This window comes from Myotis daubentonii, chromosome 10 (assembly GCF_963259705.1).
Source record: "Myotis daubentonii chromosome 10, mMyoDau2.1, whole genome shotgun sequence".
NCBI lineage: Eukaryota > Metazoa > Chordata > Mammalia > Chiroptera > Vespertilionidae > Myotis > Myotis daubentonii.
In genome coordinates this window covers 8242920-8263039 of record NC_081849.1, presented here as the reverse complement: position 1 = coordinate 8263039, position 20120 = coordinate 8242920, and the positions used below count along the sequence as shown (strand labels likewise).

General features: G+C 41.3%; 2 protein-coding genes and 1 pseudogene across 7 annotated transcripts in view; 2 read left to right on the top strand and 1 right to left on the bottom strand.

Moving 5' to 3' along the window:
• LOC132242638 (GTPase IMAP family member 6-like) overlaps window positions 1-20120 on the bottom strand; it is a 464769-nt gene that overhangs the window by 65815 nt on the left and 378834 nt on the right. The gene's annotated exons all lie outside the window — the stretch shown is intronic.
• On the top strand, window positions 1373-10679 carry LOC132242652 (GTPase IMAP family member 7-like). The gene is made up of 2 exons (XM_059711581.1): window positions 1373-1448; window positions 8317-10679. Exon 2 carries the CDS (start codon window positions 8358-8360, stop codon window positions 9243-9245), a length of 888 nt encoding a protein of 295 aa, XP_059567564.1. The 5' UTR covers window positions 1373-1448; window positions 8317-8357; the 3' UTR covers window positions 9246-10679.
• Window positions 1377-20120, top strand: part of LOC132242645 (GTPase IMAP family member 4-like) — a 63269-nt pseudogene continuing 44525 nt past the window's right edge.

The window sequence follows — 20120 nt, the reverse complement described above, 5'->3', positions numbered from 1 at the left end:
TGGATGGAGTGTTTGTGTGAACTAATATAAATTCAAAGTAAACATCATTACATAAAAGGGTACGGTCTTTTTTTTTTTTTTAGTTTTATTCATTTCAAACGGGCCGGATCCGGCCCAAGGGCCGTAGTTTGCCCACGGCTGTGCCAGAGGGTATGACGTGCACTAACCACCAGGGGGAAGACATTCAGCAGAGGAGCTGCTGAACTGCCATGACTTGGCAGCTGCAGTTCTTGGGTGACACAACCTGGAACCAGAGAGGAAGGAGCTCTCACACTCCAGGACCTCTCGGGGGATGACAGAGAGCTGGTTTCAGCCCATCCCTGCAGGACAGTCCCAGAGACTCCACCTGCTGGATGTATCCCACTCACTCTGCAGATGCCCTTCGAGCCCGTGGTGCAGCCCCAGGTGTGGGCAGGAGGGGAGGAACCATGGGAGGTTGGCTCCAGGACATGTTTGCCTGTCCAACCCAGTCCTGCCTTGCCGGCCACCTTCTAATTAATATCCTTTCAATGTGCACGAATCCGTGCACTGGGTCACTAGTATATAATAAAAACTCAGTATTTTCATGGTGATGGTTCATGGTTCATGGTTCACTAGAAAATCTCGTGAACCATGAGAGCTTTGGCAGCCTGTATCTCACCTAAAAACAATTTTCAGAGCCTAGAGGATCCATCCACTGGTAAATCTAGAGTAAGCTGACTCTGTCTGGTTCTGGGGTGAGAGAAGGTAGGAAGATTAGGAGGGAAAGTTGCATTTATTCCTCAGGTGCATGTTTAGTTGTCAGGTCATACAAACTTTCAATCTTGCAGGATCCATATGAAAAAAAAACAAAAAACAGAGCCTGCATGTTTACTGGAGAATATTTTTCCAGGACTCCTCTCCTCTTTTCTCCATGGCTCCCAGTGGTTTAGACTACTTTGGCTTTGTTACTGAGTCCTGTTAATTTCTAAATGATTAACATGAGACCCTCCTGAAAGAATAGACCCAAAACCCATATTATGCCATCCCTAGTGAACACCTGAGGATTCACGAAGTCACATACCCAACTTCCTTCTTCCAGAATGACCCCACAGTCTCCCACTACACCAGGGAAGATGACAGAGGTTGTGCCTGGCTTTCTGGGCAAGGTTTAGGTCTTTTAATAGGGTGTTGTGGGTCCACCACTATAACCGAAAACACCCACTATAGCTTTCGAAATTTTGGTGCGAGATTGGGCACAAGGAGGAAAAGGTTTCAATTTGGCTAATCTGAAGCACTCACCAAATCAGGGACAATGTGACTGTCTTTTTAAAGGCAAACAGTTCCTTCACTGACTCCACCCCATCTGTGCTTCCTGGCTCAGCGGGTTAAAAGGACGCAAACACTTCATCCTCAGTCAAAGCAAAAGCCCACACTCAAAGAGATTATTTGGAGAAAACCTGAGAGCTCATCAACTCGTGGTAAAGAAGGTGAGTCTAGCTGAGAAGGGGTCCTGAGTGGAACAGCTGTGAGGTCCGTAGGTTCAGGGAGTGTGCAGGGTATGGGCTCTGGTCTCAGGAGAGACCTGTTTCTGTGCCAGCAGCACAGTGGGGGGTGGAGTGCTTTCAGAGGGTAGTGGCACATGGTAGAAAGGGGAGTCAGGAGTTTTATTAGCACAATGTTACATGTCTCATTTAAACAAGACACATTTGTGCTTACTTGTGCACCTTCATGCATTTACTGCTGTGATAGACACTGAGGGCTGCCTGATAAGCCCTCCTCTTCCCTGGATAGGAAATGAGTGCCCCCAAGGCAGTTCTTTAGAGCTCAAAGGCAATTTAGAGACAACCCTGTCTAACTCCCTCTTTTTATTGAAAAAGAAGCGGGATCCCAGGGTGTTATGACTCTAGGGGTTGCCCACATCACTAAGGGCAGAGGAAATCTAAACTGCAGGTTGCTGAATCCTTCCCATCATTTAGTAGAAACTGTGACCCCAGTAGTGTGACATGTGAGGTGAGGAGGGGGTGTCATGGGGAGAGGGTTGGCTATTCTGGAGGAACAATGTATGTGAAACCCTCCTGTTAACTTCGTAGTTACAGGCTTCGTGCCAGTTCTCCATTCTGTAAAGAATGTGGACTTCCTTCCCTGTCCTCTCTTGTTCTAACTCTTACTGTATGGGATTTTAGAATCATGGGCCTGAGAAGAAACTAAGAAGAGGCTGTTGTGCGCATTGGTTAGGAGGGAAGTGGTAGTCAGACGGACTTTGAATTGGATCCCTTCTCTGCCTGATAACTGTTGGCACCGTGACCATGGGCAAATGTCTAAGTATTTTTGAGCCACAACAATGTCCTTATTTAAAAGTTGGAAAAATAAAATTAGCATTTTGTGGCAGTACGTGAGATAATGTATAAGACATTTATCAGGGTGCTTAGTATAGAATATTTTTTTTCATTTTTTTTAATTAAATCTTTATTGTTCAGATTATTACATTTGTTCCTCTTTCCCCCCCCCCATAACTCCCCTCCTCCCAGTTCCCGCCCCACCCTCCACTCTCACTCCCCACCCACTGTCCTCATCCATAGGTGCACGATTTTTGTCCAGTCTCTTCCCGAATCTCCCACACCCCTTTCCCCCACAAGAATAGTCAGTCCATTCCCTTTCTATGCCCCTGATTCTATTATGATCACCAGATTATTTGTTCACTTGATTCTTAGATTCACTTGTTGATAGATACATGTTTGTTGTTCATAATTAGTATCTATCTTTTTCTTCTTCTTCTTCTTAAAGGAGACCTTTCAGCATTTCATATAATACTGGTTTGGTGGTGATGAATTCCTTTAGCTTTTCCTTATCTGTGAAGCTCTTTATCTGACCTTCAATTCTGAATGATAGCTTTGCTGGATAAAGTAATCTTGGTTGTAGGTTCTTGCTATTCATCACTTTGAATATTTCTTGCCATTCCCTTCTGGACTGCAAAGTTTCTGTTGAGAAATCAGCTGACAGTCGTATGGGTATTCCCTTGTAGGTAACTGGGTTTCTTTCTCTTGCTGCTTTTAAGATTCTCTCTTTGTCTTTTGCTCTTGGCATTTTAATTATGATGTGTCTTGGTGTGGTCCTCTTTGGATTCCTTTTGTTTGGGGTTCTCTGCGCTTCTTGGACCTGTAAGTCCATTTCTTTCACCAGGTGGGGGAAGTTTTCTGTCATTATTTCTTCAAATAGGTTTTCAATATCTTGTTCCCTCTCATCTTCTGGCACCCCTATAATTCTGATGTTGGTACGCTTGAAGCTGTCCCAGAGGCTCCTTACACTATCCTCGCATTTTTGGATTCTTTTTTCATTTTGCTTTTCCCGTTGGGTGTTTTTTGCTTCCTCGCATTTCAAATCATTGACTTGATTCTTGCGCTCCTCTGGTCTGCTGTCAGGAGTCTGTATAATATTCATTATTTCAGTCCGTGTGTGCTTAATTCCTAGTTGGTTCCCCAACATAATATCGAGGGTCTCATTAGTTTTCTTGTAGATCTCATTAACTTTATCGGCGGCTTCTAAACAGTTCTTGAGAGACCTTAAAAGTGTGGTTCTGAACTCTATATCTTCCATTGACAATTTTGTCCTGTTTCTTTGTCTCCGCATTTTGTTATGCTTCCTTGGTGCACCCCCTAGTGGTCTTTGTTTGCAGTATTATAGTTAAACCTTGATTGTTGTAGCTAATCGAGAACCAAGATGGCGGCATAGGTTAACGCAGGAGTTTGCTGCTTTGAACAACTACTTCCAAAGTGAAACTAAAAGACGGAAGGGACATCACCCAGAACCACAGGAACGCTGGCTGAGTGGAAGTCCTACAACTAGGAGGAAAGAGAAACGCATACGGACACTCAGAGGAGACGCAGTGCTGAAGTCAAATTCTGAGGTGCGGAGTGTGCGGAGCGGGCTGGTGGTGGAGGGCGTGGTTGGCGTTTTCAATCGGGAGGGAGTCGCAGACTCTGAGCTCCAGATACAGGCGAGTCTTTAGGGACCCAGACTCAAATGGGAGAAGCAGGACTGTCTGGCTTCGGTCAGAGTGAGTGCAGCTTTCTCTCCGAGCTTTGCAGCGGGTGCTGGGACTCAGAGAAGCAGAGCCCCTGGGGACAGGACTGAGAGCCGCCATAACTGCTCTCTCCGGCCCATCCTGTTGATCCTGTGCGACCTGCCCTGCCCAAGCCCTGCACAGAGGCATTTGCTGGATATCCTCAGGCAAAGGCTAGATTAGCACCTCCCTAGAGGACAGAAGTTCCCTCACTGCTGACACAGCTGATTCTCATAGCCACTTGGCCTGGAGGTCAAACCCTCCCTGGGATTAGCTACAACAATCAAGGTTTAACTATAAGGGTGCTTAGTATAGAATATTTGATAGTGGTTTCATTACACAGGTTTAAATTTTTATTGTGGAAAAATTTTTAACTTATTCAATGATAAAGAGACTAGTACAAAGAACTTCCATGTACTTACACCAGGCTTCAATGATTACCAATAATGCCAATTTTGTTTCATCTATGTACTCACTACTCCCTACACACCCCACATTTTTTTTAAGCATTCATCAGACATTGTTTCAGTAAATATTTGAAACCATTTAAAATATTAACATAATCAGACTTCAAAAAGCAAGTAGAAATTTTAGAAAATTACCAGTTGCACGCAGATTTCTCTGATTGTCTCATAATTTAAAAAATTGTTTGAAGTCAGGTCCAAATAAGATCCATAAATCGCAGTTGTTTGATTTCTCTTAAATTTATCTTAATATGTAGGTTTCCAACCTTCCCTGTTACTTTCTGGGAAATTTCTCTGGTGAGAAAAGGGAAGCCTTTTATCCAACAGAACCAGGCAAGGTACATTTTGTTGATTTCATCCTCACGGTGTGATTTCACCTGCTCATCTAGTTCTGGTGTTTTGTGTGAATTTATTTTAAAGAAGACATTTGATCAGATTCAGGTTTGACTGTTTTTTGGTGGGAATGCTTCATGGGTGCAGCTGTCAACTTCCATCAGAAGGCTTGATCCTTTCCCCTTTTTTTGTCTATGTTCAGAACAATGAAATGCTTTCCTCGCAGGCTCCCAATGGGGTTATGAACTACTTTTAAGAATAAGGCCTTTCCCTGACCGGTTTGGTTCAGTGGATAGAGCGTTGGCCTGCGGACTCAAAGGTCCCAGGTTCGATTCCAGTCAAGGGCATGTACTTTGGTTGTGGGCACATCCCCAGTAAGGGGTGTGCAGGAGGCAGCTGATCGATGTTTCTCTCTCATCAATGTTTCTAACTCTCTATCCCTCTCCCTTCCTCTCTGTAAAAAAATCAATAAAATATATTTTAAAAAAAGAAGAAGGCCTTGCTATGAACTCATGGATTTCAACATATTTGATTCATTGGAATTATTATTGATACTCAAATTGTACCATCTTTGTCCAGTTGGATTCTCTTGAAGTTGACTCATAAGTCCTTTTGATAAATCCCTGGAGATTTTTTAGAGCATCCTGGCTTTCTAGTTGACAAGAGAGTGTAGACTCAACTCAGATATTTCCTGCCTACTCCTAAAATCAATACTTTCTCCTTAGAACCCTAATTGTTTGGTGGGAAATGAATGGCATTTGAAGACTACACTTTGGTCACTAAGGGTGCTCTTTGTCACTGGGCTCATCATGAACTCTATGCCTTTTCAATGGACTTCAAAAGTACACACACACACACACACACACAACACTAAAAATAGGATTTTTTTTTGAAAAAAATTTTAATTCAGGTTTTGATTTTTTTTTTGCGGGGGGGCCTTAGTACAACCCTTCTAGATATACACAATGAAATTATTGCATTTTCAAGTTACTTGGACCAATTTCTTATGTGGTTTATCAACCATATAAAATGCAATTAGATTTGTTCGTTTCATTTGCTTTCAATATCTTAAAACATAACTTTTGTTGTATAATTATGTAAACTACCTACATGGTTTCAAGATCAAAGCTATGAAATCTTAGTGTAACAAAAACATCTAGTTTTCAGCTTCTGTCCCTGTCACCTCTACCCTGCTTCTCCCATTCTCATGTAAATAATGTTTTGTTGCTTTAGTTTTCAGAGTATCCTATTACCTTTTCATATATATGAAAAAAATATATTATGTTTTACATATGTAATTCATATTCCTCTTATTAGAGAAATGGTAGGTAAATTCTACATTATTTTCTTCACTTTGTTTTTTTGTTTTGCTTTGTTTCACTTAATGATACATCCTGGAGATCTCTCCATGCTGGTACATAGAGACACATCTCACTCCTTTTCACAGTTGGATAGTCTTCACTGTAATATATGTGAATATACCTTAGTTTATTCCTACAAATGGCCATTTTATAGGTTTTTGGCTTTTTGCTTTTACAAAGCATGAAGCAATAAATAGGTTTATGTATTTTTTTTCTATTCTTTTGTCAGTGTAGTTTAGGAAGAATCCTAAAATTGGGGCTTGATAATCAAAGGGAAAATGCCTATCTACTTTTGCAGCACAGTGCTAACTTCTCTGTAGAGTTTAGACTGTTTTTCCATTCTCACCAGCCATGCAAGAGAGGCCCTGCTTTTGCCATACCTTTACCTACAGATTAGGCCAGCAAATATTTGGATTGTTGCCTAACCTAGCGGTGAGAAATAGTATCTCACCTCAGAAATAGAGGTGTAATTTTAATTTATTTTACTTTTTGTGCTTTGATTTATTTTCCCTATTATGAGTGTATGTTAATATATTTTGATATATTCAAGACACACTTTAATTTCTTTTTCTCTGGGTGTTTATTCCTATATCTTGGTCCATTTTCTATTGAGTTGTAGGGTTTTTGTTTCTGTTCTTCTTAAATTTTTAAAATTTTATTTACTTTTTTAAAGTATTACAAATAGTAGTACATATGTCTTCTTCTTCTCCCCATTGACCTTCCCCTGGCCTCCCCTACCCCGGCACAAGCTCTTACCCAAACCCTCAGTGTCTTGTGTCCACTGGCTATGTTTATATGCATGCATATAAGTCCTTCTATTGATCTTTTATACCTATAACAGAAATATTCACCCCTTTGATATAAGTTGGAAAATGTTTCTTTCCCTGGTGTGACATTTTTGCTTTAATTTGTCTACGATTTTTTCCCCCTACATTATGTGTGAGATTTTCATGTAATCATACTTATTAATCTTTTTCCTTATTCTTTTTCAAATATTATAAATATTTTCCTTATTTTACAAAAAAATTACTCATGATTTTTTCTATTATTTATATGCATTCGTTTTTTACATTTAAACATCTAATCAATCTGGAATTTGAATGGCATGAGGGAATAAATGTAGTTTTATCTTTTTCCAAATGGTTTACAGTTACCCCAAAGTTTCTTTATTAGTCCATCTTCCTCCCATTGACATGAGATGCTGCCTTACTGAATCTAACTGTAACATAAAGGAATGGAATATAAATGAATAGAGTCTGATTAATTTGGTCTATTTCTGAATTTTCTGCTTTTATTTCACTGTTCTCTTTATCTATGAACCAACATCATACTGCTTTAATCATCGAAACTATGATGCTTGACTCCAGAAAGAGCTAGTCCTCCCTTCTTGTTGTTTTTCTTAATAGTTCCAGATAACTTTCTTTTTTATTCATCCAAATGAACCTTACAATCCATTATTTGAAGATTATAATGTGGTACTTAACTTTATAAGCCACTGTTTGTCACCTGCGTGAAAAAAGATGCAGACCCAAAAAATTAACTTTAGTTATATAAAATCATGTTAGGGAAGTATCTGTTTTTTTTCTTCCTACAAAGACTTTATAATCCACTTTTTATCACTTATAGGGGAAAAGCTTATGATCAAAATTCCCATAATGAGTCATCCTAGTATTTCTGAAATAAATCATAAAATCATGGGGTATTACTTTTTTAGTGTCAAATAATTTATTTAAAAATTTTGTATTAATATTTCCAAATGAGACACATCTGTAGCTTTACTTATTGGTGAAGTCTTTGTTAGCCTTTGGGATCACTATAACACTTGATTCGTATAAGAATTGAAAGATTTCCCTCTTTTTTTAATATGACCAGGAATAGCTCACATCACACTGAGATGATCAGATCCTTAAAGACTGAAGTGAGTTTCCCTGTGAAAGGATCTGGACCTTGTACTCTTTTTGGGGGAGACTCTGCTCTATTATTTTTCCATAATAATTGAACTGTGTCTTCTCTCCATTCTTGTAATGAGCAATAGACCATTACAAATTTTCATGGAGGAAAAGAACGAAGAAAAGGGGTTGGGAATGGTTCCCACTTAGCTAAATTGACCTTTCTCCACTCTCCTCCCTTCCATAAGGTCTTGTGGAAGCCTAAAGCACAGAACCTCTTGAAACAAACATGGCTGGCCTTCAGGACAACACTCTGAGGATTGTTCTGGTGGGGAAAACTGGAAGTGGGAAAAGTGCAACAGGAAACACCATCATTGGGAAAAGAGAATTTGAATCTAAAATTTCTCCCCACGCTGTTACCAAGGAATGTCAGAAAAAAGAACGCCAATGGAAGGGGAGGAACCTTCTTGTCGTGGACACCCCAGGGCTCTTTGACACCAAGGAGAAACTACAGACCACCTGTGAGGAAATCAGCAGGTGTGTCCTCTTCTCCTGCCCTGGGCCTCATGCCATCATCCTGGTACTACCGCTGGCCCGCCACACGGAGGAGGAACAGAGAACGGTTGCATTGATCAAGGCCATCTTTGGGGTGGCGGCCATGAAGCACATGATCATGTTGTTCACTCGCAAAGATGATTTGGATGGTAAGACACTGAGTGAGTTTTTAGATGAATCAGATGTGAGCCTAAAAAACATCATCAAGGAGTGTGGGTCCCGCTGCTGTGCCTTCAATAACAAGAATGCAGATGAAGCTGAGAAGGAAGCTCAACTGCAGGAGCTGGTGAAGATGATAGAGGAAATGGTGCAGGAGAACAAGGGGGCTCACTTTTCTGATGCCATATACAAGGACACAGATGAAAAGCTGAAACGCCAGGCAGAAGCCTTGAAGAAAATCTATGCTGAGCAATTGGATAAGGAAATTAAACTAACAGAAGAGGAATGTGATCAGGGGAAAATATCACAGGAAGCTAAAGAGAAAAAAATAAAATCCCTAAAGATGAAGTATGAAGAACGAATTAAAGATATAAGGGAACAAGCTGAAAGGAATATATTTGCAGATATTGTACAAAGGATTAGAAATATGCTTTCAAATCTATGGCATAGCTTTTTCAAGTAGTGTAAATTTTCTTTTTTTCTTTTTAATTTGCCATGATTTGTTACTGTGGAAGATTGTATTTTCAAAAAATGGTTATAATAGTATCTTCCACTCCACCTATTCTTCTTATAATCTCAGCTTGCTTTTCCTTTTGTTGAGTTATAGGGGTCTGTGTCACTGCCTTGCAATTTCATGGGCTTTGTGACTGATTTGGCAAATAGTGGATGGCTGTGACTTCTAAAGTTAGATAGGGAGGATGCCTCCTTGCTCTCTGGGGTACGTGCCCCTGTCACTTGGCCACCATGTGGTGAGGAAGCCCAAGTTGTCCATCAAGTCCACATGAAGATGACATGACATCACTGGCTCTCTCCCCTGGCTGCTCTTTCATCTGCCACAGAAACAACTTGCCAGCCATGCTAGTAGGGCAAGGTTGAAGCAGATTCTCCAGCTGCCAACTGAGCCACCTCAGATGAAGCAGCAAAGAGCAAGGATGGGCCACCCCCACTGCCCAGGTTTCAAAAGAAAAATAAATGATTGTTGTTGCTTTAAACCACTAGTCTTTGGGATGGTTTGTTATGCAGTGACAGCTAACCAGAAGCATCCTCCCAGCTCATTCCCCACCAATCCCCACAATGCCAACAAACTGAAGAAGCTAGAAAATGGCATAATCATAAAATAATATATTATGGAGATTTCACAGGCTCAATTTAGGACAATTCAAATGAGAAATCCTTCATATATCAGTGTTAGCACCACTGTTGATGCACATTAGTTTAGTCCATGTCTCTGATCCCCTTGTTAGTGAAGCAGCAGGCTTCTCCAGCAAGATGGTTCTGTTGTCCATGTGAGGCAGGATAATAAGAAGCTCGAAAAATTCCTGGGCAAGTGGGATGGGGAAACTGAGACAAGAAAATTGAATAAGATCAGTCTGTTTGGGTATCTTGCAGCCAGCTTGTGAATCACAAAACTTTATCTTCACCAAGCAAGGGCACTTGAGAGCAAATGGTTTATATTCTCCTCTCTAACCAGAGGACACATAGCTTACATCACCCTGGTCTAGGAAGTAGAGCACAAAGACCCAGTAAAGCCATTTGTGCCAGCTAACCCCGAGGGTAGAAGAAGTCAGGGAACAAATAACAAAAACCCATTAAAGCCAGACAGACCTAAGATAAAAGTAAAACAGATCAAAGAATAATTCCAAACTCCACCATACACTCATTTTGATGCATCGGCATATACAAATGCACCTGGAAAGCTGATAAAAAAACAAAAACAAAAATCAAAGGATAGGGATAGAAAACCTTCAGGACAAAAGCTCACTGCTTTAGCCATAACTGGTTTGGCTCAGTGGATAGAGTGCTGGCCTGTGGACTCAAGGGTCCCGGGTTCAATTCCAGTCAAGGGCATATACCTTGGTTACAGGCACATACCCAGTAGGGAGTGTGCAGGAGGCAGCTGATTGATGTTTCTGACTCTCTATCCCTCTCCCTTTCTCTCTGTAAAACATCAATAAAGTATATATTTTTAAAATTAAATAAATAAATAAATAAGCTCACTGCTTTAGAGCAGGCCCATGCCCCTTTTCAGGCATGAACTTTTTTTAAAAAATATATTTTATTGATTTTTTACAGAGAGGAAGGGAGAGAGATAGAGAGTTAGAAACATTGATGAGAGAGAAACATCGATCAGCTGCCTCCTGCACACCTCCTACAGGGGATGTGCCTGCAACCAAGGTACATGCCCTTGACCGGAATTGAACTTGAGACCTTTCAGTCCACAGGCTGATGCTCTATCCACTGAACCTAACCAGTTAGGGTCAGGTATGAACTTTTTATTTCTTTTTAAATGCTAAGGTTCCCCATGAGAGACTTGCAGTCAGCAGAGCAGTGGGCAGTGGCAGCTGGACCCAGACTCAGCCCTTGATCCTGTCTCCAAGGCCCCCTTTTCCCTGACTTCCCAGTGAGCTGAAGCAGACCCGCCTTGGCTCAGTTCTTTCCTAAAACATTTCCAGAGCCAAAGCAGCCCCACCTAGGCACTCTCTTGTGGCTTCTTCTACCCTAACCCTTTCTTTTATTTCACTGATGGCAGCTTTAATAAACATACTCTCAAAATCACCTGGACTTGTGTTTTGAAATCTTTCCTGTGCCAAATCAAGAACCCACACACTATGGGGTAAAAAGGAGGACATATCTAATACTGTCAACAATAAAGATTAATTTAAAAAAAAAAAAAAAAGGAAAGGAACCCAAACACTACAGGCCAGCCTGAGGCAGATCCACTTTGGGCCGGTCCCTGTCCAGTAACACATGGACATCTGGGAGTTATGAAATTTTCTTACTGTTTTTTTCCCTCTTTCCTTTTTACGGTCCCTAACTTTAAATATCTATTAAAACATTAACTTAAGAATCTTTTCTCTGCCAAATATTTTTCCTTTGCCTCTGCAGATCCATCCTTTGCCCTCCTTCATCCTAGTTCTGTACCCCAGGAGGCTGATCTATGTGGATCACATTGTTACCCAACCCGAAGGTTCTCCACTTAGGGTGTTGTATTCAAGAAGGAGACATGGTTGTCCCAAGGCAGTTTCATTTACTTGAAGCAAATTAAGGAAACATGGGATTCATATAAAAACCTCTGTCTCCTCAAAGGGAGGCTTGGCCATTTCTTACACTGTTTGGTCAATTACATGTTGGTCACTCTTTGCAGTTGGCTACAGTTATACTGCTGAGTTCTTGTCAAGATCATCCTGTTTATAGCTGGACTGGTGTATTTGAACATTTAGCAAGAGCAGCATTGAGTAAGAATGGCCCAGATCTTAAGACTTTTGTTCTCTCTAAGAACATAAGCGAGAACTACTTTGGATCTCTGAGTTTGGCCTGGCTTCTGCCAATGGGAAGTGCAAGCAGGAGATCTCTTCTGGGTAGAAAAGCAAGGTTGGGGTATTTGTTCTCCTGCCTCTCACCCAGCAAAGCCATCTCTGATCAGCTGCAACCCTAAGCCAAAAATCACACCATCTCTACTCAACTTTTTTTCTGGGTTCCTGTTATCTTCACCCCTTTATGGTTAGGGTGCTATTTCCTCACTGTTGCCAGCAGTCTCCCCTGTCACTTGCATACCCTGTATGCACAGCTTATAGGACGCCCTTGCACTTGACTTTCCCCCAATTTCCTAATTAGAGTGGTCCATCTCTGCTGCTAGAATCCTGATTGATAATTCTTAACAATATCCACCATCTTTTCTCTTTCAGACATACACTGACCATTATTAATGTTTCTTTTGAAAATCCCCTCTAGTGTTTCCTGACACCAGACTATCTCTCCTGACAGCTGAAATATTTGTCATTGCCCCAGAATATTTTGTGTTCATACCTGATGAGTCCATTAATGTGTCATCTTTGCTTAATCGCATGAGAATACCAGTCAACTCCCTGAGTGATCAGACCCCCAGGTCAAGAGATTTGCAAAGTCAGTGGTTTGGGTCATGTTGTTCTGAGTGGAAAATGCTATCCCTGGTTTTGGGAATTGGTGTCTTAACCTGTGTTTTCACTTGTGATTGTATTCTTGCTATGGCATATGGGAGAGCAGCTGCCAAAAGAGCCATTTCCATGCTTTTGAAGCCCGTTGCTGACCTCTCAGGGCACAGTGCAGAAGAAGAAGGTGGCATATGAAATTGTGAAAGCCGGTCACCATGCATGAGTGTTGGTGACAGATGGACAAGAGTCTCAAGTCTGAGCAGTTCTTACTGAATGCTAAAATGTGGCACAGTATTTTGCAGAGGAGTTCTAGTGGATGAACTTGACCTAATGACTACTGATGAGTTTAGCCAGCTACAAAGAAAAAATCAACATGTAATTAATCAAACCGTGTATATAGGCAATGGCTAAACCTCTCTTAGGGAAGCAGAGCTTTTAAAAATATTCCCCTGTCTCCTTACTTGTTACAACTGAAAATAGAACATTTTCTCCACCAAGACTGTGTTCCTTTGAACCCATTGTGTCCTGTTACACTGGGGAAGGTCATGGAGAAGATGTGACCTCCAGTTGACCTGAAGCATGGACCAAATGGGCCTTCAGGTTGCCTTTTCCCTCCCAGGAGCTGCCTCAAGGACACAGAATTGAGATAGTAATGTGCTGTTGAGACCATCAGGATGGTGTACCTGACTCAGCCCAGCTACATAATTTTTTCAAATCTGGCAGGCAAGTGCAGAGAAGATTTGTCTTTGGGCCACCCAACACAAGCCTTGTAAGTAAATTTCTTAGCTTATTAAATTACCACCTACCCATCTGCCATGGCCTGCTTCTCTTTTGAGTCTTTCCCTGCCCTCTGTATGGGGGCCAGTTTCAGATTAAAACTCCCAGGAGTTTTGGAACCAACATGTGGTTTTAAACAGCAGTCTCATCTATGTTTTTAAGCAAACATAAAACATGAAGTATCTGAAAAATGAAGGCTCTCCAACCTCCCCTGAGGGGTCCTGGATTGTGAGAAGGTGCAGGCCAGGTCAAGGGACATCACTGGTTCACAATTGGGGCAGGGAAGGTACCGCAGGAGGGTTCCAGAGTGGGTCTGGCCCATCTCACTCAGTCCCGATCGGGGCTGGCCAGGCAGGGAGGGAGCCCAGCAGGTTGGCCAGTCTGAGAGGGACTGTGGGAGGAATCCAGGCCATGTCCAGCTCATCTCGCCCAATCCCCATTGAACAGACCCCAGAAGGAAGCTAACATACCGGTCACAGCATCTGCCCTATGGTGGTCAGTGCACATCATAGTGACTGGTCGAATAGTCAAAGGGTTGGACGGACAATTAGCATATGAGATATATATATATATATATATATATATATATATATATATATATATATGGAACTCATAGAAGGAGAAACTAAAAAAAAAAAAAATCCCATTTACCATTGCAACAAAAAAAATAAGATACCTAAGAATAAACTTAGCCCTAGCCGGCTTGGCTAGTGGATGGAGTGTCGACCTGCGGACTAAAGGGTCCTGGGTTCGATTCTTGCCAAGGCACATAGCTGGGTGTGGGCTCAGTCCCCAATAAGGGGTGTGCAGGAGGCAGCTGATCGATGATTCGCTCTCATCATTGATGTTTCTATCTCTCTCTCCTTCTCCCTTCCTCTCTGAAATCAATAAAGAAATATATTTTTTGAAAGAATAAATTTAACTAAGGAGGTAAAAGGACTGAACTCAGAAAACTACAGGATATTGAAAAAAGAGATAGAGGGAGACAGAAATAAATGGAAGAATATACCATCCTCATGGATTGTAGAATCAACATCAGTAAAATATCCATACTACATTAGCAATCTATAGATTCAATGCAACCCCCATTGAAATACCAATGGCATATTTCACAGACCTAGAGCAAACTCTCCAAAAATTTGTATGGAATAAAAAAAAAAGACCCCAAATGGCCATAGCAATCTGGGGAGGGAGAACAAAGTTGGAGGGATCACAATACCAGATATCAAACTATACTACAAAGACACTGTTCTCAAAACTGCCCGGTACTGGCACAAAAACAGACATAGACTAAGGGAACACACCAGAGAACCCAGAAATCAACCCAAGCCATTGTGTTCAATTAATATTTGACAAAGAAGGCAAGAGCATACAATGGAGTCAAGACAGTCTCTTCAATAAATAATGTTGGGAAAATTGGATGATACTTACAAAAAAAATGAAACTAGACCATCAACATACACCATACACAAAAATAAACTCAAAATGGATAAAAGACTTAAATGTAACACAGGAAACCATAAAAATCTTAGAAGAATCCATAGTCAGCAAACTATCAGACATATGTCATAGCAACATCTTTATTGATACAGCTCCTAGGGCAATGGAAACTAAAGATAAACAGATGGGACTACATAAAAATAAACAGCTTCTGCACCGCAAAATAAACCATTAAGAAAATAACAGGAAAGGCATCTGCATGGGAGAACATATTTACCGATGTATGATAAGAGTTTAATCTCCAAAATTTACAGGTTATTGATACCACTTAACAATAAGAAGATAAATAATCTAATCCAATAATGGGCAAAGGACCTAAACAGACACTTTTCAAAAGAGGATGCACAGAAGACCAAGAGACATATGATAACATTCTCAAAGTCACTAATCATCCGAGAGATGCAAATCAAAATGACAATGAGGTACTATCTCACACCTGTCAGAATGGCTATCATCAACAAATCAACAAACGACAAGTGCTGTCAAAGATGTGAAGAAAAAGGAAACCTCATGCACTGCTGGTGGGAATAGAGACTAGTGCAGCCACTGTGGAAAACAGTTTTGAGTTTCCTCAACAAATTAAAAATGGAAATCCCATTTTACCCAGTAATCCCATTTCTAGGAATATATCACAAGAAATCAGAAACACCAGCCAGAAAGGATATATGCACCTCTACGTTCAAACAGCACAATTTATAATAGCTAAGATTTGAACATTGCCTAAGTGTCCATCAGAAGATGAATGAAGTAAAAACCTGTGGTACATCTACCCAATGGAATACTATGATGCTGTAAAAAAAGAAGGAACTCTTACCATTTGCAACATCATGGATGGACCTGGAGAGCATTATGCTAAGCGAAATAAGCCAGTTGCAGAAAGATAGATATCACATGATCTCACTCATTTTTGGAATATAAGGAACAACATAAACTGATGAACAAAAATAGAGCCAGAGTCATAGAGGCATCAAACAGACTGTCCAACATAAGTGTGAAGGCATGGGGGATGATAAGAGATCAGCCAAAGGACTTGTATGCATGCATATAAGCAGAGCCAATGGACCAGGGGTGGGCAAACTTTTTGACTCGAGGGCCACAATGGGTTCTTAAACTGGACCGGAGGGCCGGAACAAAAGCATGGATGGAGTGTTTGTGTGAACTAATATAAATTCAAAGTAAACATTATTACATAAAAGGGTACGGTCTTTTTTTTTTTTTTTTTTTTTTTTAGTTTTATTCATTTCAAACAGGCTGGATCCGGCCCGCGGGCCGTAGTTTGCCCACGGCTGCAATGGACACAGACAGTATGGGGGTCATGTCATTTGTTTGGGGATGGGAGTGAGTGGGGAGAAGTCAATAGAAGAAAAAGAGACTTATGTAATACTTTAAACAATAAAGAATTTTAAAAAATAAAAGAAAAAGCATTTTCCAGTGAGGATTAACAAAACAAAACAAAACAAAACAAAAAAGAGATACAAATCATAAGAAAGAACTAGAAAGAAATGAAGAATTCAATATCTGAAATGAATAATACACTGGAAGGACTCAACCACAGGTTATACGAAGCAGAGTCAAATCAGTGACTGAGAAGACAAGGGAGCCATGTGGGGCCACCTGACAACCAAAGATAAGAGGCCAAAAGAGTCAGACTCAGCAGATTCCCTCCCTGTGCCGCCCCCTCCACTCCCCCCCCCCCCCCACACACACACCCTAAAGAAAACTTCCTGGTCTGCCTAGAGAATGAAACAGAAAACAAAATGCAGGTCAGGTCTGGTCTCCACTGGCTAAAAGGGAGGGAAGACAGTCTGTTTCCTCTGCTTCAGAAATAAAAAATAATATTAGGATGTGGGCACAACTGGCCCAAGGGAGAGCGGAGAGTCTGTTTCCTGTGTTTCCAAAGAAAAATGTGTTAGCATGAAGTGCACATGATAGGCCAAAATTGAGAGAGGGCAGTTCGTTTCCTTTTTTAAAAAATAAAAACAATAGTATTGAATGGTCTCATCCTGAAAGAGACCAGCCCCTTTCCTTTTGGAGAAGGAGTTAACTGATGAAGTGTCACCCACGGTTTCTCCCTCCTGGGTGTGGGGGGATAAGCTCTTTCTCTTCTAAAGGACGACAGTCAGCTTGGTGCAGTAATGCTCAGGGCTGCCTGTGGGACCGACCCTCCCTGTGACTTCCCAAATCTCCAGTGAAGAAGCTAAAGGCCACAGAAGTCTTCGTACACATTGTCATTGTGGAAACCAGCTAAAGAAGTGAAGTTCAAAACAGACAGAGGGCAGTTACACATGATTGAGAACATAAAGGAAGAGGAAGTGAGCTCAGGAAGTTCCCCAAAGGAAAGAGGTATTTGGGACTCTCTATGCTGTGGAACTGTCCCAAGTACAGTGGTGCCTTGACTTACGAGTTTAATTCGTTCTGTGACGGAGCTCGTAACTCAAATTACTTGTATGTCAAATCAACTTTCACCATTACAATGAATTGAAATGCCATTAATCCGTTCCGGACACCCAAAAAACACTGCGATTGTTTTGTTAAATGTTTTTAAATAAGAAAAATGTATTTAAAAATAGCAAATATTGTATAAAAACACAATACTGAACAATAGAATGTAGTGCAATAAACTTGTTTTATTAAGTTTAATGTATAGCATTTACCGTGGAGATCAAAGTGACTTAAAGATGCTGATGGAGTTGGAGGAGAAAGGATGAACTGAATAACTGAATAACTGAATCTTATTTGCTGATTTTTGCCCTTTTCGCCACGCTTTCATCACTTTCATCTACAGGAGTTTTCGATAGAAACCTGTCCAATGAGATCTGTTTCATCCTCCCTTTCAGAATATTTCTGAAATGAGTTAGGCAAGTGTCATTAAATAGCTCTATGGCACGCCCAGTTGCAATTTTTTCTGGGTGTTTCTTTTGAATAAAGTCTGAAAGTTTCTCCCACATTCCCAACATTTCCTTTATCTCACTTACAGAGATAACCTCATCCTCCACCTCCTCCTCCTCCGTGTCATCTATTTCCTGCAAAACCTCCGTGTGCTGCTGAGTCTGTAGCTCCTTTAGCTCCTCACCATGTCTGACAACAGAGTGAATGCTGGTCCTCTTTTTAAAATTTTCGAACCAGCCCCGACTGGCTTTAAACGGCTCACCTGATCCCGCGTCCATTGAAGTGCCTGGGGTCCGCTGCAGCAAATCAGCGTAAATAGCTCATGCCTTCTCGCAGATTATAGCCTTCATCACTGTATGTCCTGCAAGCTACTTCTCCATTAACCACACCATTAGCAGCTTCTCCATATTTTCATGGATAGATGTCCGCTGTTGAGAAATTATTGTAAAGCCCTTGGCTGGAGTTGTAGCCTGTATCGACTCCTTCTGCTTCAGCGTGGTGCAGGTCGTAGAAGTGCTGCGCTGGTACCGCTTCGCCAAGTCGATCACACACACACCTTGGTCATGTTTTTTGATAATTTCTTTCTTTAATTCAATGCACATCATCCGCTTCTTCTTCTCAGCACTGTCCTTCGCACTTACTTTCTTCAGATCCATGGTTGAAAAACGAAGTTTTGCAAAATAACTGCAGGCACAAATGCAAGCACAACACTGATGCTTCAACTAAGAGCTAACCGCTTAAAGTGAACGAGTGAGACACCTGATGCTGGGCTGATGTTGTGGCGTTCACTGTGACATTCGCTGCGCCAAATAGCAGTGGGGTATCTGAAGCTGGCTCATAACCCGAATTTTAGCTCGCAGCTCAAAGCAAAAAATTGGACGAGAGACAGTTCGTATCTCGAAAAACTCGTTAGTTGGGACACTCGTAAGTCAAGGCACCACTGTATCCCAAATCTCCACAGGGTAGGGTGACACATATTTAGTGTCTCCTGTACATGCGGAATTTGTACAGAATGCTGAGCAAGGAGGAGCCCCCTGGCACCCACTATGGTGGCAACATACTGTATGTTAGTCCACTGAGACAGCAAGTGATCCAAGTACAAGATAATAATTTAACATGTTGTCTCAGGTATACCCAGCATCAAATAGGTGTAAGTCCTATTGAAACGTTTCTATAAGAAAGGTCAGATACAAGGTGCATTCTCATGTGGATTATTCAGCTGCGCTGAATCCGCTGTTGTAAACAATGACCCCACTGTATTCTCTGCATCACAGGGAAGGGCCTGGAGACATTCCTATTGCCCCTTCTCGGACCGGTCCAGGTTTGGATCTGCCACTGGTCTTCAGCAGATGCTCCGTCATAAGGGGTTTGGGCCAAATATGGGTTAAAATTCTCACCTGACATGTTCAAAGATTTAAAATGTCTCTACCACCAATTTGAAATTTCACCCCTGAGTTAAGAACTTTTCTTCATAGATTCTGGAATTCTTTAATACATACAATATTCTCTGGGCAGTGGCTTATGTCTCACTTCTCTTATAGTGAAGTATGGCAGCAATCATCTCAGGTAGAAACTATAGTTTAACTTTAACCCTGCTGTTTGGCTTCTGTACTTATTTGCTTTGTTTAACAATAGAAAAGTTATTTTAATTTTCTGAATTATAAAAATTATCTCATTGGTTGTGGTTATACTGGTCTTAGAAAGCACATTTTCCTTCACCTGGGAAGGACAGCACAATTATCCCAAGGTCAGAAGGCTCCAGTTAACGAGTCTCTGTTGACTCAGTGTTCTGGAGACCCAAAACTGTGATTTAGATAACATGCTGCTTCTGCCTCTGTAAACTGTTTTTTTGCAAACCAGGTTCCTCAGTCCAAACCCTGGTATGTAATCAATACCTTTGTAATCTTTGCCTATATAAATCTGGGGTTGGGGCTGGGGCGGGCACTATGAGATCTGGGAGAGCGAAATGACCCCTCATAATCCCAGATTTGCAATAAATGTGACTCTTTAATTCGACTACTTGAGGCGTCCTTTGTGTGATTCGTGGGGTACATTACAACAATAGCTCTAAAGAAAAGTACTTGGAAAGGATTGGCAAATGGGAGAGTAGGAGAGGGATTCACTGAGAAAAGAGTAGAGAGACAAGGAAACGTGATAGACACTTCCAGGAGCAGGGCTGGAACTCCAGATTCACCCCAAATGCTTGCTGTGAGATGCCACACTTCCTGTGGGAGTCCCAAGTGAAAAACATCAGATGGAGG